The sequence below is a fragment of the Ooceraea biroi genome, chromosome 3, assembly GCF_003672135.1.
Source record: "Ooceraea biroi isolate clonal line C1 chromosome 3, Obir_v5.4, whole genome shotgun sequence".
Taxonomy (NCBI): domain Eukaryota; kingdom Metazoa; phylum Arthropoda; class Insecta; order Hymenoptera; family Formicidae; genus Ooceraea; species Ooceraea biroi.
Window position 1 is genome coordinate 14007619 of NC_039508.1, and position 14507 is coordinate 14022125.

The 14507-nt window shown below is 35.5% G+C and overlaps 3 protein-coding genes across 6 annotated transcripts; 2 read left to right on the top strand and 1 right to left on the bottom strand.

Moving 5' to 3' along the window:
• The first annotated feature begins 9 nt into the window (after positions 1-9).
• Positions 10-1387, top strand: LOC105278687 (dual specificity protein phosphatase 19). The gene is made up of 2 exons (XM_011337947.3): positions 10-672; positions 811-1387. Exon 1 carries the CDS (start codon positions 48-50, stop codon positions 630-632), a length of 585 nt encoding a protein of 194 aa, XP_011336249.1. The 5' UTR covers positions 10-47; the 3' UTR covers positions 633-672; positions 811-1387.
• On the bottom strand, positions 875-10536 carry LOC105278688 (vigilin). Of its 4 annotated transcripts, none has more exons than XM_011337948.3 (23): positions 10462-10536; positions 10278-10346; positions 9081-9283; positions 8189-8404; positions 7887-8093; positions 7552-7767; positions 7293-7476; positions 6878-7192; positions 6661-6770; positions 6399-6555; positions 6139-6314; positions 5922-6053; positions 5661-5807; positions 5414-5572; positions 5197-5331; positions 4898-5116; positions 4684-4819; positions 4430-4581; positions 4222-4350; positions 4041-4151; positions 3757-3954; positions 3437-3655; positions 3096-3335 (listed from the first exon to the last, which is right to left on the bottom strand). In XM_011337948.3, the coding sequence occupies exons 3-23, from the start codon at positions 9240-9242 to the stop codon at positions 3096-3098; spliced, it is 3720 nt and encodes a 1239-aa protein (XP_011336250.1). In that variant the 5' UTR covers positions 9243-9283; positions 10278-10346; positions 10462-10536. The 4 variants fall into 4 exon arrangements, with proteins under 4 accessions (XP_019886964.1, XP_011336250.1, XP_011336251.1 ...); XM_011337949.3 differs by having other exon boundaries at positions 10450-10468; XM_020031404.2 differs by lacking the exon at positions 10462-10536 and having other exon boundaries at positions 10278-10415.
• A 1259-nt stretch (positions 10537-11795) lies between these two features.
• On the top strand, positions 11796-14400 carry LOC105278684 (palmitoyltransferase ZDHHC3). Its single transcript, XM_011337942.3, has 4 exons — positions 11796-12495; positions 12791-13072; positions 13222-13380; positions 13459-14400. Exons 1-4 carry the CDS (start codon positions 12383-12385, stop codon positions 13733-13735), a joined length of 831 nt encoding a protein of 276 aa, XP_011336244.1. The 5' UTR covers positions 11796-12382; the 3' UTR covers positions 13736-14400.
• The last annotated feature ends 107 nt before the right edge of the window (positions 14401-14507 follow it).

The following is a 14507-nucleotide window of genomic DNA, read 5'->3' on the forward strand; positions in this document are numbered from 1 at the left end:
TCTCGTCGTAGCTAGTGAAAAATACGTAACATTAATCTTTTTGCGCAATGGATTTGCAAAATCTCATCGCAAGGAAGAAAGCGTCATTGAAGTCGTGTAAGACGGTGGTAACGGATCAGCTTGGTAACAAATACGAAGTCGAACGCGGTCAGATGAAAGAACTGGAAAAGGGCTTGCCATTCGTAGTGGACGAGAAACCCGACTTGCATGTCGCTAATATTATACCGGGGTTGTATCTCTCCTCCCAAGATCCAGCGGTGTGCTTTAACATATTAAAGGAGCATGAAATACGACACGTTTTGAGTATAGGCATTAGCGTCCCTGAAAAATTCGACGGCATTCAATACTATTTTTGTGACTTGTTAGACCTGCCGGAAACGAACATAATACCGTCGATAAAGAAATGTATTGATATCATACGCACACGTCGTAAAGAAAATATTCTTGTACACTGCAATGCAGGCGTTTCTCGCTCTCCCGCGATTGTTATCGCTTATTTAATGACTACCATGAAACTGTCGTACGATGAGGCTTACGATAAAGTAAAGGAAGCAAGAAGTTCTATTAGACCTAACGATGGATTTGTCAAACAGTTACGTAGTATTGAGAATACAACTTTCGTTGATGAATAATGGCGTTTCCTATAATGATCGAAGATATGACAAGAATTATGTATGTAAAATGATAAAAATATTATAAGATGTTATATAATTTGTATAAGTTATATAATAAATATCAGTGTGTTTTTAATATATATATTGTATATTATTATATGACATTATCACAAGCGATTATCATTTAATTTTACAGATTTATATAAAGTTGTGGCTAAAGGGTGCAGGGGAAAAGAGATGGATGTACATAGAAGAAATGGATCAATGAATGTAATATATTGTTACAATAGCATCCACGTGTTATAACATTATTTACTTATGTATACAGAGAATATTGTATGTGTTCTGTATAGTTACAATTTACTTTATTATAACTCATTAGAAAATTATATTCATGCACAGCATCTATCAAATTCTTAGCCAAAACTAAGCATATTAAAATTTACTAATTCTGGCTTTTTTTTCTTACACATTTATCATGCATTGGAGATGACACCGTAGGTCGCCGTACCAAGTAGATTTATAAAAATTACTGTAAATCTAAAAAATATAAGTGAATTTCTGTATACATGATAATCCTATCGTTTCATTCGTAATAGTAGTGTATCATTGTACCCGCGGTACCTATTAGCTATTAGTAATAGAATAATTATTATCAGTATCCATATACGTGTTTACATGTGATGTGTATATATATATACAGGCTGTCTTAAAATTACCCGATGATACTTTAGGAACAGATTACTTAATCAATTTACAATATGTTAAAAAAATCTCGAGACTCTAATAGTTTTAAAAGCAACGAGGCTTAAAAAATTAAAAGTTGATCTTAAAGGAACACAATTCAAAGGTTAATCGCTATAATATTCATGTTGAAATTTGAAAGATTGAAAAAAATATTCTTAGATATTTTCGTTAAAGTAAACTCGAAATATTACTAAATGAGTCCAATTCTGAAAGTATCATCCGGTGATTTTCGGATACCCCGAATAAATACAATATATATATTGTATTTATTTCTATATGTATAATCTAGTATATTCTCACATTCCTCCAACAATTGAAATGAGCTGTCTCGAAGAAAATAGACAAGGCACTTGAACTGAATATCCTTTTCTTAGCTAGTTGGCCTCATAAATAGTAGAATGCAGAAGTTTGCATATTAAACGGTATACGAAATGTAAAACAAGACAAATAACTAAAGCCGGCTATCGAAAGGAATTCGTGTATCGTTCACTATTCATAACATGGAGATTTAACTTGACGATTCTCTGCAACAGTGCCGATTTTACGTATATAACGTCTCAATGCTTTAAGCTTTAAGTATCACGGGATGAAGGCCTTTTAAACGCGACGAATGGCGTAAGATTCCATTCATAGAAATTCGCTCGGTTTCAACATCCAATTACAATTTGTTGTTCCGATCTTACCTATATTTGATGAGCATATGTTTGATGCATCGACAGATTTCTCGTTTACGCATTGAAATCTCAGAGACATGAACCGAGTTTACAGTAACTAATTAAAAAAAAATCGTAAAAAAATCGTGTAAATCCCTATATAAGAATAAACGTTTCCTCCTTATAAAGTCCATACACTGTTGTCTTTCCTTTGATTTTCTCGCGAAGATTTTTATAATATAAATTTCAACAATTATGATGTAGTTTAGAAAAACCACTTCATCAAAAGTGGCACAACGCAACGAGAAAATGCGATATATATGTACAAAAAATATAAATAAATTAACAAATTATTATGCTAAGTTCAACGAAAAACGTACGACCTCACAGTCTATACGCGTGTGGTACAGAGATTATCTGTGAAAGTAATATAATACACGAATAAATTGGTCAGGTTCTGTAGAAAGAAATTGACGCACAAAAATTCGTCCTTTTCCGTAAAACGCAAATTGTATGTAACGTAAAGTACAGCCAACTCGCGTTCTACGAGAAAGGACGCGTAGTGCAGACGATAGATGGATCTGCTTGGCAACTTTTTTCTAAGCTTGTTTCTCTTTAGCAGAATGCTGATCCAATTATTTCCCACGAAGCCACAGTCTTAAGTACAACATATCTGTACCTGGAAGGCATATCGTTAGAAATGAAAGCCACGGAATTTTAAGTTTTACACAAGCTCTGACCGGACTGTGTGCGCGTGGCGTGGCAACTCAGAACAACATGCGTTGCAGCTACAGATACATGGGACATCTGTATCATGAATTGCAATATAAACATCGTCGTCGAATGTTGTGTGTAGTAAACCAGTGTCAGAGTCCAATAGAATGGCCAGGTCGTATGCAGCAACAACGTCAGTAATGGAACAGGGAACCACCCAACACAAGTGCATATGTGTGTGTATGTACGTGTAGATGCGTATATGTAAGTGTCTTATATACCGTTTGTCAGAGGAAAGTTTACCTTACATCGTTAGCTTACATGTTCCATCGATTAATCGCCTCTCAGCGAATTTAGATCTACGTTTTTAACGCTTAATTCCCCAAGGGCCGTCCGGGGCGGCGACCGGTACGTGAGAGTAGCCAGCGAACTGCGGGAACTCCTCCACGCTGGCTGTATTCGGTGCGCTTTGAGGTTGCTGTTGCTCCCACGGTCCGCCCTTTACGATAAAGCCGGTATCGTTTTCACCCCCACCGGCGTTGCTCCCGTCCTCGCGTTGAGGTGAACGCAAACTTTCGCGATATTCGTTCTCTGCTACATCTTGCATCTGCAAATATATTATATATATATATATATATATATATTTTTTAATCATTTTCATTAAGTTACAGAGTCATTCTTAGATTTTTATGGTGGATGAATACTTACGTATTCCTCCTCCAGGTTTAACAAGTGATCCCTCGCATCGCCTACGTTCTCCTCCGCTCCCACAATCGTTACGACGTTAGGGTCAGCATCGGTTTTTCTCGGGAATTTTATGTCAACCTTAAACTCCTCCATTATTTTACGGATATTTCTGCCTTTCGCGCCAATCAATCGTGAGTGCACAGCGGCATTTATCTGTACTTCTTCTTTCGTCAAACCATTCTAAAATGGAAAAGGAAGAAGCAAATTGTAAATTTTATTACATTAAATGTATAGTAATATGTTTTCATAAAATATTTTTATCACAAGAAGAGCCAACTTACGAGTTGGTTGACAATCTTCATAATCTCATCTCGCGCGCTGTATGCGTTCTTTTCATATCCTGTTATTGTAATAATATGTTCCTCAGGGTCACCCTTACGTGGGAAGTTGATCTGAACATCGTGATCATTACGTATCTTACTGATTACGGCTCCCTTGCGGCCAATTATTTTCGGGTGATATTCCGGATCAACTTCGAGCTATATGCAATAATTATTAAGCGATGTACATTTAATTTTCACCAGACTGATCATGTAATATGAATGTAATGCAAGTAATGACTTACTTTTAATTCAAAAGATTTTAACGCTCGATCTTCCCGTTCGGCCTTCAGCGCCTCACATTTTTCCAATATAGCTTCCTTGGCACTTTGGACGCACGATGGTGTTCCAGAAATCTAATGAATGAATATATGACACTAATTTCGCTCATGCTTCAAATTTAACAATTGAGAAAATCAATTTTACCTTAATATAATCCAATTTCTCCTCCGCCGGAGAAAGCATAATGTGTACGTCATATGTATTCATTAATTCCCGCACGTCTTTACCTTTCTGCCCGATTATCGAACGGTGGAAATCAAATGGTACGTCTACCTAAAAATTGAGAAAAAAAAAATGTATAAGAATATTTTCACAATGAGAACAGTTTGATACAAGAAATAAATAAACTAACTTGAATCGTAATAGGCACGAGATCGAGTAAAGCTTGTTTAGCGGCGGCAACGTTGTCCGGTTGTCCGGTAATGCGAATTATGTCGCAAGCTGGAACAGTTTTCCCAGCTTCTGCATTCTCGCCGTTGACTTCTTCTGGTGCTTTTTGCTCATCTGGAAAATAAATCAAACGAGTTGTTAACGCTTTCGTATATTCGCATAACTGGCAATTTTGCATTAAATTAACTTTTGCACACAGAAAAAGTCGATAATTACCGTACACATCACGATCGGGAAACTTGATTTGAACGTCATACTCGGACGTTATATTCTGCACCTTGCGACCTTTAGCACCCATTACTGTGCGATGATGTTTTTGGGGTATTATGCACTCTACCGTTATCATAGATTCCTAAATCGAGTAGATAAGAATAAATACATTGTATAATAATGCGTAATTTCTGTTTGCCCGTATTAATAATGTATTCACCAGTTCTTGGACAATTTCTCGCATACGCTGTTTCGCAGCCTCTATACACTCGTGCGAACCTTTCAGGATAACGCGATCGCTGTCGACACCCGCCCGTGGAAACGAAATCTGCACGCCGCCACATTCGTCAGCTATTCGGTGTAATACACCGCCTCTTCGTGCTACGAAATGTCTGTGATGCTTAGGATCAATGCAAATCTCCCCCTCGATAATATTGTCCTGCAAATGCATTAGAACGAATTTTGTAGATAAACATTTCGTACAATAAAGATTGCATGAAAGTGTAATAATTCTCTTACAATCTCCTTAATTGTAGTTTCCAATTCGGCTTTAGCTTTCTCAACTGCTTCCTTCTTTCCCATAATCGTAATTACTTCTTTATCCTGATCTTCGTCCGTTGGGAATATAATTCTCGCGCCCGTGGATTCTCTTATCTACAATTTAAAAAAAAGAGCTCTGTAGATTGATTTCTTGAGTGGTTTTCTTGAAAAACAACGTTCGTTGTATGGATTTTACCTTCTTAATGTTAGCGCCATTCTTTCCGATGAGGAATTTATGATGTTGAACCTTAGCGCGCACTTCAGCTGAGAAGCTGGACAATTGCTTCTCGTTGCTCAATTCCAAAAGTTGCGCTTTCGCTTTCTCTACGTCGTCCTTTGGACCTCTGATACTGACCTGTATACGTAGATGCATATATTATGAATAAATTTCAATTTTCATTAGAATTTCATTACGATTAATGTAATTTTTCTTTCTTCCTCACCTTGTCGCTTTTGCTTTCCGCAGTAGGGAACTTGATCGTGACGCCTCCGCAGTCCTCCATAATAGAGTGTATCAGTTTACCTCCAGTACCGATGAGAGAGTTATAAAACTTGGGTGGAATAGTGATTTCTTCAGTAACGATGTTAGCCTATTGTTATGGATATTTTAGTTATTCAATCTTTTAGTTTTAATAATTGTTCGATATATTTCAGTTATTCAATTTTATTTATATATCCGTAAGGCATTATATTAACACAATTACCAATTCATTTTGAATCTTTTGTATCATTTCCTTAGCCTTTACCACGTTTTCTTTCTTTCCCGTGATGGTTATGACATCGCTCTTCTCACCTTCAGCAGGCAAATCGATTTTCGTTTGTGTCTCTTCTCTAATCTGTATCACATAACTCAATTATGTATTCAGAAGTAAACACAGGTATAAAATGTAAATTACAAAGGCAATAAAATTTGATATGAACCTTGCGGATGTTAACGCCACCTTTTCCAATAACAAATTTATGAAACTGTTTAAAAATAGGTACTTCAAGTACATGATTGCTTTCATTCAATTCTTTTACCAACTTCATTAGGTGTTTATGGCACTTGTCAACGTCTTCTTTGGGTCCTCTAATCTTTACTATATCTCCTTTCTCACCTAAAAAATTAGCGACACTGGAGAATAGTGCAGATGTTTTACCACAATGTTGCAAAGTATGAGAACTAATAAAGTGTTGCTTACCTGGTCCAGGTATAGTAATTTGTACTTGATTGAATTTATCTCTAATCTCTTTGATATTATCTCCTTTGTTACCAATTATATTACGGTAATATCTGTGATCTATAATCACATCCTTCTCTTTCTCATTTTCCAGCTTCTTCACCATTTCCACAAGTTCCTACGTTAATCATAAAGTGTAAATGTTGAATTTCTTGACTAACAAAAAAATGTTAATCTTCATTTTTAAATAATAATTGTTGAATAATGATATAAATATATGTACCGTTTGAGCTTTCGATACACCAGCAAGGTTGCCTTCAATACGGATGATGTTATTACCGTCATTCTCAGAGATGCTAATCACAACACCCGTGCCTTCCTTAACACGGTTCACTAAATTAGAGACAAAAAATGTTATGAAAATTCAAGCATCTTTCCTTGTATTATAAACTAAAATGGTGCACAATGTAGACGTCAAAAATTGCAAGCACATCACTTACCGTTGCAACCATTTTTTCCAATGATATGTTTATAGAATCTTGGATCGACGTTCAATTCGGCGAAAGTGAGTTTAGCAATAAGATCATTGGCCATGTGTTGCAGCTCGTTCTGCGCTTTCTCTACTTCTTCAGGTGGACCTTCAATCTTAATCTTATCCTCCTTTCCCGTAAATTCTACGTTTACTTTTGGCATTTCTTGAGTGATCTTCTTAATATTTACACCCTTGCGCCCGATTATGTACTTGTGTATCCAAACTGGAGCTTCCACCACAGCGGTGCGCACGCTGTTTGCCTTCTCGTACACCTTATTAAGTGCTGTAATAAATGTATGAATTTTACAATTAATTTTACATTTAAAAATATAAACACATTATATGTAAAGACTACAAATAATTAATCCTCACAAGCTGCTTACCTTGACCAAGCTTTTCCTGAGGCCCTCTAAGAGTTATGGTACCAGTTGCCGAGTCGGGTGCAGGCATTTCTACACTCACTCCAGTTGTTTGCAATATTTCGGCTATGGTGCTACCGCGAGGTCCAATTACATATTTATGTTGAGATTTAGGAACCTCTACAGACACCGTAGTACATCTCTTCTCCTAGATTAAAATGGGTTTTGCATTACATCTTTATACAAGACATATTCGTGATATAACATAACTTTGTCGACTTACCATATCCTTGTAAATAGATTCAATCTTCTGCTTTGCCGCTAAAACTCCCTCCTTCTCGCCAGCTATGGTTATCTCATCCTGCTGCACCGATGCGGGCGGAATATTGATACGAGCGCCGGTCTCTGCCATCATAGCATTGAGATTTTCATTATGCGCTCCATATATGAAAGGATGATATATTTTTGGCACAGTTATCCTCTCAAAGGCTTTCCTAGACTGTAACATTTATGACGAAGCAGCTTAGTACATGCACATGTATAATATTAGTACAAATTGTATAATTCAAAAAGATAAATTTCGTCGCGATAATATTTTATAATTATTTCGAGAACTACCTGTTCATCAGAGATAACTCTAATTTCGTGTTCGGCCTTCTCAATGCCCTCCTTTGTTCCTGTAATTGTTATTATGTCTGATTGATCTTGCACACCAGGAACATTAATCTTTGTAGCAGTCCTCTGTTCTAGATCTTTCAACCGTTGTCCTTGCTTTCCAAGAACCCAACGATGATGATCCTTAGGAATGCTAATCTGCTTGCTTGCCTACAAAAATTTGTCAAATATCATAAAGTTTATAAGCATATTTATGTGTGTGTATGCGTATGCGCTGAGCATTAGTAGTAACATGAAAAAAATACCTGAGTTTGAAATGTCGTTAGAATACGACGTTTGGCTTCCAGAACTTGATTTTGTTTTCCAGTTATAAGAAACGTCAGAGATTGATCTTTAGACGACGCAATTTCAATTATAGTATTTGTCTCTTTCATGATGGTTTTACATGTACGAATAGATTCGCGTTCGCCAAATTTGTCGCTGTGATCAAATTTACGTTCTTCCCCGGGTACACGAAACATCTACGTAGAAACAAAACATAAAAATGTGTGTGTGATAAAACAAACAATATTATTTAATCTAATTAAATAGAGAAATCTCAAAAAGAGATTTCAGCGCTTCTAAATTTTTAACAAGAAGTATTTATAGCATAGAAAAAGTAATGTAAAAGAAAGATAAAAACTGAAATCAATAGATTCTTTAAATAAATCGCATGTTTATAACATGGAATAATAAAACAAGATTATAAAAAAATTACGAAAAAAACAAGATATGAAAATAATAAAACATGACATATAAGTATGTAATTCTCTGTTAAAATAATCATTATAGAAATTTTCAGTCTACATCTACATCTACGTTCTTATACAAAGAATCACTATATAATGACACGCCAAAATTCCTCTGTACGTATGTGGAAGCATTAAGACATTATCAGTTCACTATAAACATGTCTCAATAAGGTCTTAGTTATCAATTTATGATAACTCCTACAGATACGTGCGATTTTTAAACAATGTGATAATTTTATTTGATTTCGACGTAAAAAGATCAGACATATTGTAATTTGTAATAAGCTGTAATATTCACATCATTTTTATGACAAATTTTCTTATGAAATATACATATTTTTAAGTATTTTGTTTAAAGCGGAGCTATTCAATACAAAATCGAGGACAAGTTTTCGTAAAACTTTACCTGTGTAATGGTTATACGTCCAAGCTGCAAGTTGTTATTTATGGAAAATATGTTTAATTGTCCAGAGTTGGAACTAGATGATTCAGGGAGGACAGGGAATGTCTCATCGTAAGTAGGTGGCTCATAGGCCGTTCCCTCTTCCATTACTGACTGCTGCTGCATTTTAGGGTTGTCCTGTTTCGTGCCAAGTCCTTACAGTAGCACTGTAATAGGGATAAAAATATTCTTCTTTTATGATCAAATTTTTAAATGTATAACAATAAGTGCAGATAATTATACAAATTATCAATGTCTATGATAATTTAAAATATTTTGGTAACATGGTATGTATGTATATGTGTATATACATAATGATAAGATTAATAAAGATAGATACATATGTAGCAAAAAGTTCACACTTTGCAATTACATGTATGTTACATCTAAGAAATTTTATATAACTATTACATTACATGGAAAGAATACGTGAAAAAACACTAATCAGAGTAAGAAAATGACTTGCTTTTATTAATGCTACCATGATACAGCGTTAAAAATTCGCATCGACTAGATACAAAAAAGTATCACTAGCAAGACGTGAACAAAAATCAATTATTTCTCGAATAATCCGAAAATCGCGCAAGACGCATCCGAATATTTTCCAAAAAAAAAGAAAAAGAAGATACATATATATATACATATATACAGGTTGATAGCCAATTAGCAATATGACTTTGTGATACAACATCTTGCACCTATTCTTTCGTCGCGCAATTTGCGTGCGAACACTTTCGAAGCGGTCACGTTTTTGCAAAAAGTCCGATCGTTCGCGATTCTTGCACAAGGTGCTCACGATTTCGCGACATTCTCGAATGATTTTCGAAGTGATGGCGCGCTCATTAATAGGGATCAGCGAAGAAATGCATACAAAGCGCAAGCATGTCAATGACCACCGAGTGAAACAGTGAGCACCATATGGAATGAAGTGTTAACTTAACACGTCACGAGATCGCTAACCTCATGCCTCGTCGGGGTACCATCTGTACACGGTGCTGCTGGAAAAGCGTGATCGTGCAACATTAAGCGAAATGGTGGCGCGTCGAGGAACGGTGGAAACGGCAGGACAGTGACGAGGGAAATTGCGTGGAAGTCGGGAAATGAAAGCATGCTACCACGTTTCACGGGCAGCTCGGAATAGCTTGGAGTTGGAGTACTTACTCTACCGTAATAAAGAAATCCGGCCAAGTAATAAACACGTATTACGTAGCCAGTTTAACGGTGATTTGCCTGAAACAGTACAACGCCGATTACGAGGAATGAACGGTGTGCTCCGGGACACGAGATCTAATTAAATTAACGTGGAGCGAATTATCACCCCGTCGAAACTCACGACTCTCCTTACCGGTAACGCAAAGTGAAATGAGACGGTGAGTCCTTGGACGGCAAAAAGTCACCACGATCTGGAGTATACGATAGGCTTACGTCACAGCGGTACCAATCTCACGATCCTTCATTACTAGATAATCGTTGGCTGTGCGCGTGTATATGCATGTAATTCAACACTGCAGCCGTTCGATAAGCCAAAAATTCATTCTCGGCTGACATTCATCGTCCATTCATGTGACGAGGTAATCTTATGCGTATCTTTCAGATGCTAATGCAGCTATCTGATTGGCTGACAGATATCTTATTGTCCTTCTAGAACTTGTTTCAAATAACGCATAATGAGACACATTCGTGAAAGTATTCTATTATTGATCATGTTGACTAAGAAAAGGAATGGTAAACTATGATCCGTTCGCTTTGGACGCTTACGCGCTTGCAGCGTCAGTTTATATTTATTGTTCATTAAATAAATAAAGATAGACGCTGAAAGCGCGTGAGCATCTAAAGAGAACCTACCTTGAATGCATTGCAGCAATCTTTATCTGCTGCATTTACTTAAGGTGATCCTGGAGTTGCTAGTGACTTATTTTTTCACTATAGCGATGGTAATTGCAGTTTCGAAAATTCTCTTTATTGCTTGCGCAGAATAAAAAATCCTTTTCCACAAATGAAGTATATATAGAAAGAAAGTCCGCTCTACAGGACTTTATATTCAAAATGGAAAAAAGTTAGAAAAGACAAATGCAAGTTTTTAACTGTTTTCCATTTTGAATATAAAGTCCTGCAGAGCGGGCTTTCTTTCTATCTATACTTCATTTGTGGAAAAGGATTTTTTATTCTGCACAAGCAATAAAGAGAATTTTCGAAACTGCAATTACCATCGCTATAGTGAAAAAATAGTTCACTAGCAACTCCAGCTTCCCCTTAAACAATATTACACACGAGAGGATTTTGAATTTCTAGGATGAATAATTTCTATTCGCAATAAATATAGTGTTAATCTCTCTTTCTCTCTTTTTCACCTAAAATTAAATGTTGTATTACATAAACGCCGCTGAATAAGTTATCTGTGAATAAAATGGCAAATTGCAGATTATGTAAATCGGGCTTAAATTATGTAACGCTATCCAAGATTTTCATACATTTGCAAATCGAGCAAGGAAACTTAAATAAAAAAAAAAAGAATTAGTGCTGCTTTCTGCAAGAATTACAACGAATTTACGTGACAAACTGAAAATCTAAAAGTGAAGAATAAACGCTTTTTACTAGGCTAGAAACTCTGGGTTCGTTGGTAGTCCTGTGGGACGAGATTAAAGCCGATATCAGCCAATATGCGAAGCGACGAGTTCACTTCACCGTGACTGATTTCACTGTTTGATAATTGGAGATAAAGACTTCTAACTTTTATCATACTAAGCTAACACCATTGAAGCAAATGGACGATTTAATAATTACATAATAACACTCCATTTTATGCTACTAATATATTTCTCGTGATTCAAGACTTTATATAATATAAAGGTTGGCTGCAAATGGTGGATTGGTCACTCTCACCTTAGCACCTATATCTATATAACTGCTATTATTCATAGCTACTGCTGCTGTCAGCAGTATCTGACGGATTAGGGCCTCAACTTCCCATTAAAGTTCAATTTTCGTACATTTCCCACGATTAAGCTGTCGAAACTCGAGTAGCGAGACTAGTCTGCTCCACCATACTCTCTGCCAGAATTGTTAAATCGACGTGACAGTTTCGCACGGATTATGTGTTAAAATATCGATCATCGAATTGACGAATGCGTATTATGTGTGTAAACACCGAGCGATTAATAATGCAGCCGTTCACACATCGGATGACATGAAATTTGTGCATACAGTGATGAAGAGCCACGATATTAGTTGTCGTCTGGGATATTTGCCATTAGCCAAAACGGAAAATGTTCGTCAGAGATCCCTGTGGCATCGTATGCATTATTGTCACCTACGTAGCGGTGTTTTACGCTGATTACGTTGTGGTGCGATGGATCGTGTTGCACACCATGCAAGATAGGTTTGTATATAGTAAATATTTAGGGTGAATATTATCTAATCTATAATGTGCCAAGTATTTCACATCGTCTCGAGCTTACGTGACAGTTGATATAGGAGTCGCGAATTTTGTTTTATTTGCAATACAAATTGCAAATGTGTATATTATAATTAAATACCATGAATAATTTCGAACTTTTAAGTTTGTTTTATTATATATATATTTTTTTAATTTTGTTTTATTATATTATATGTACTTTTAATTTTCAAATTTGATGTCGAACTTAGCTTCTAATGTCCTATTTTGTTGGTTTCAGCTTATGGGGTCCCTTTCACGTAGTAGCGTTCAACACCCTTGTTCTTTTGCTGATGATGGCACACTTGAAAGCTGTCTGTAGTGACCCCGGTATAGTACCTTTACCACAAAGTAGAATGGATTTTTCTGATATCCATATTTCTGGAGGAAACGACGACCACGACGGTGATGAAAAAGATGATTGGACAGTGTGCACTAGATGTGAAACATACAGGCCACCTAGGGCGCATCATTGCAGAATTTGTAAACGCTGTATAAGGAGGATGGACCATCATTGTCCATGGTAATAACAAACTACATAAATATTGATATTATAATAATATTGATATAGAATAACGCATAAAGATATATAAATAATTCCTTTCAATTTTAAATACTAACTATAGAATTTATTGACTAGTATTTATTAATACTTTTTATTGCACAATTAAGGATCAATAACTGTGTGGGCGAGAGGAATCAAAAGTACTTTATACAGTTTCTGGTGTATGTCGGTGCATTAGCAGTATACGCTATCATTTTAGTCATAGCATCATGGATTTATGACTGCCCGCAATGCACTAATGACATTGCAATCAAGCAAAATCGCATGTATGTACTTATTATCACTTCTTTATGAAGATTGGATAGATTTACACTTTAATACTTAATAATTTAATAATGTTACAGTTTACATTGTGTGATACTAGTCTTGGAGTCTGCGTTGTTCGGCATGTTTGTCATAGCGATCTTAGTGGATCAGTTTCAAGCGATTCTCGGCGATGAGACCGCCGTGGAGCGCGTGCAAGGTATACAACGTTACCACAACAAGAATACACCACGAACGTTTACGCTTTTGTCTCAAGTGTGTGGGAAGAGCCATCCGATACTTTGGTTGTTTCCTTGCCACAATCCACCGCGTTACTCCTTCAGGAAAGACGCATATTTAATCGATCATGAGGTTTAAAAAATTGCATATTGAGCGAGTGTATTACGTCTGCACGGTATTTCTTTCTTTCGTATTATTTTTTTATAACGATTTATTAGTAATCCATTCCTTCCGGTCTTAATATACACCTTTGTATGAATTATTAATATAATATGAATTCAAGACTTGTAGCTATAATATTTCTACGGCGCGGAAATGAAAAGTATTTATATATCTTGTCTGATAATGATAGTTTTTTAAAAACTGTCATCAGCATTATGATTATGACAATTATTTTTATTATTATTACATATACCTAATATGATTAATATACTAGATATGTATTAATCATTATTATTACTAAATTTTATATATATAATAATGATAATACATATATATGTATTGCAATTGTAAACCAACACTAGCTTTAATAAATACACATTATTGCTTCTGTTGAAATATGTGCTAGTAATATATGTGAAAATGTGATCTATTTTATTATGTTAATAAATTAATTTTCTTATTTTTTGAAGTTAAAGTATTTAAAGGTATATTTAATACGCCTCCATAAATTTTAATTTCTTTAGAACAATTTAATTGTAAGGAAACTTTATGGAAATTATTGCACTTTTGTTATAAACTAATAATTTTTATGTGCAAGGATTGCCTTGTAATATTTAGAAAATAAAATCATTAAAAATCTATAACCTAAGCTTTTTTTCTTACCTCCATTCTTCCATTTCTTTTTTCACCCTCCTGTTTAACCTTGTTGATGAATTGTAAGTGTGAGAAACTTGATTTGATTCATCGT

Coding starts and splice junctions, on each gene's coding strand:
- LOC105278684 (XM_011337942.3), top strand. CDS start 12,383: ATGTTCGTCAGAGATCCCTGTGGCATCGTATGCATTATTGTCACCTAC. Junction 12,496..12,790: donor TTGCACACCATGCAAGATAG/GTTTGTATATAG, acceptor TGTTGGTTTCAG/CTTATGGGGTCCCTTTCACG. Junction 13,073..13,221: donor ATGGACCATCATTGTCCATG/GTAATAACAAAC, acceptor TGCACAATTAAG/GATCAATAACTGTGTGGGCG.
- LOC105278687 (XM_011337947.3), top strand. CDS start 48: ATGGATTTGCAAAATCTCATCGCAAGGAAGAAAGCGTCATTGAAGTCG.
- LOC105278688 (XM_020031405.2), bottom strand. CDS start 9,242: ATGCAGCAGCAGTCAGTAATGGAAGAGGGAACGGCCTATGAGCCACCT. Junction 8,094..8,188: donor TAACGACATTTCAAACTCAG/GTATTTTTTTCA, acceptor AAATTTTTGTAG/GCAAGCAAGCAGATTAGCAT. Junction 6,556..6,660: donor GTGTATCGAAAGCTCAAACG/GTACATATATTT, acceptor TGATTAACGTAG/GAACTTGTGGAAATGGTGAA.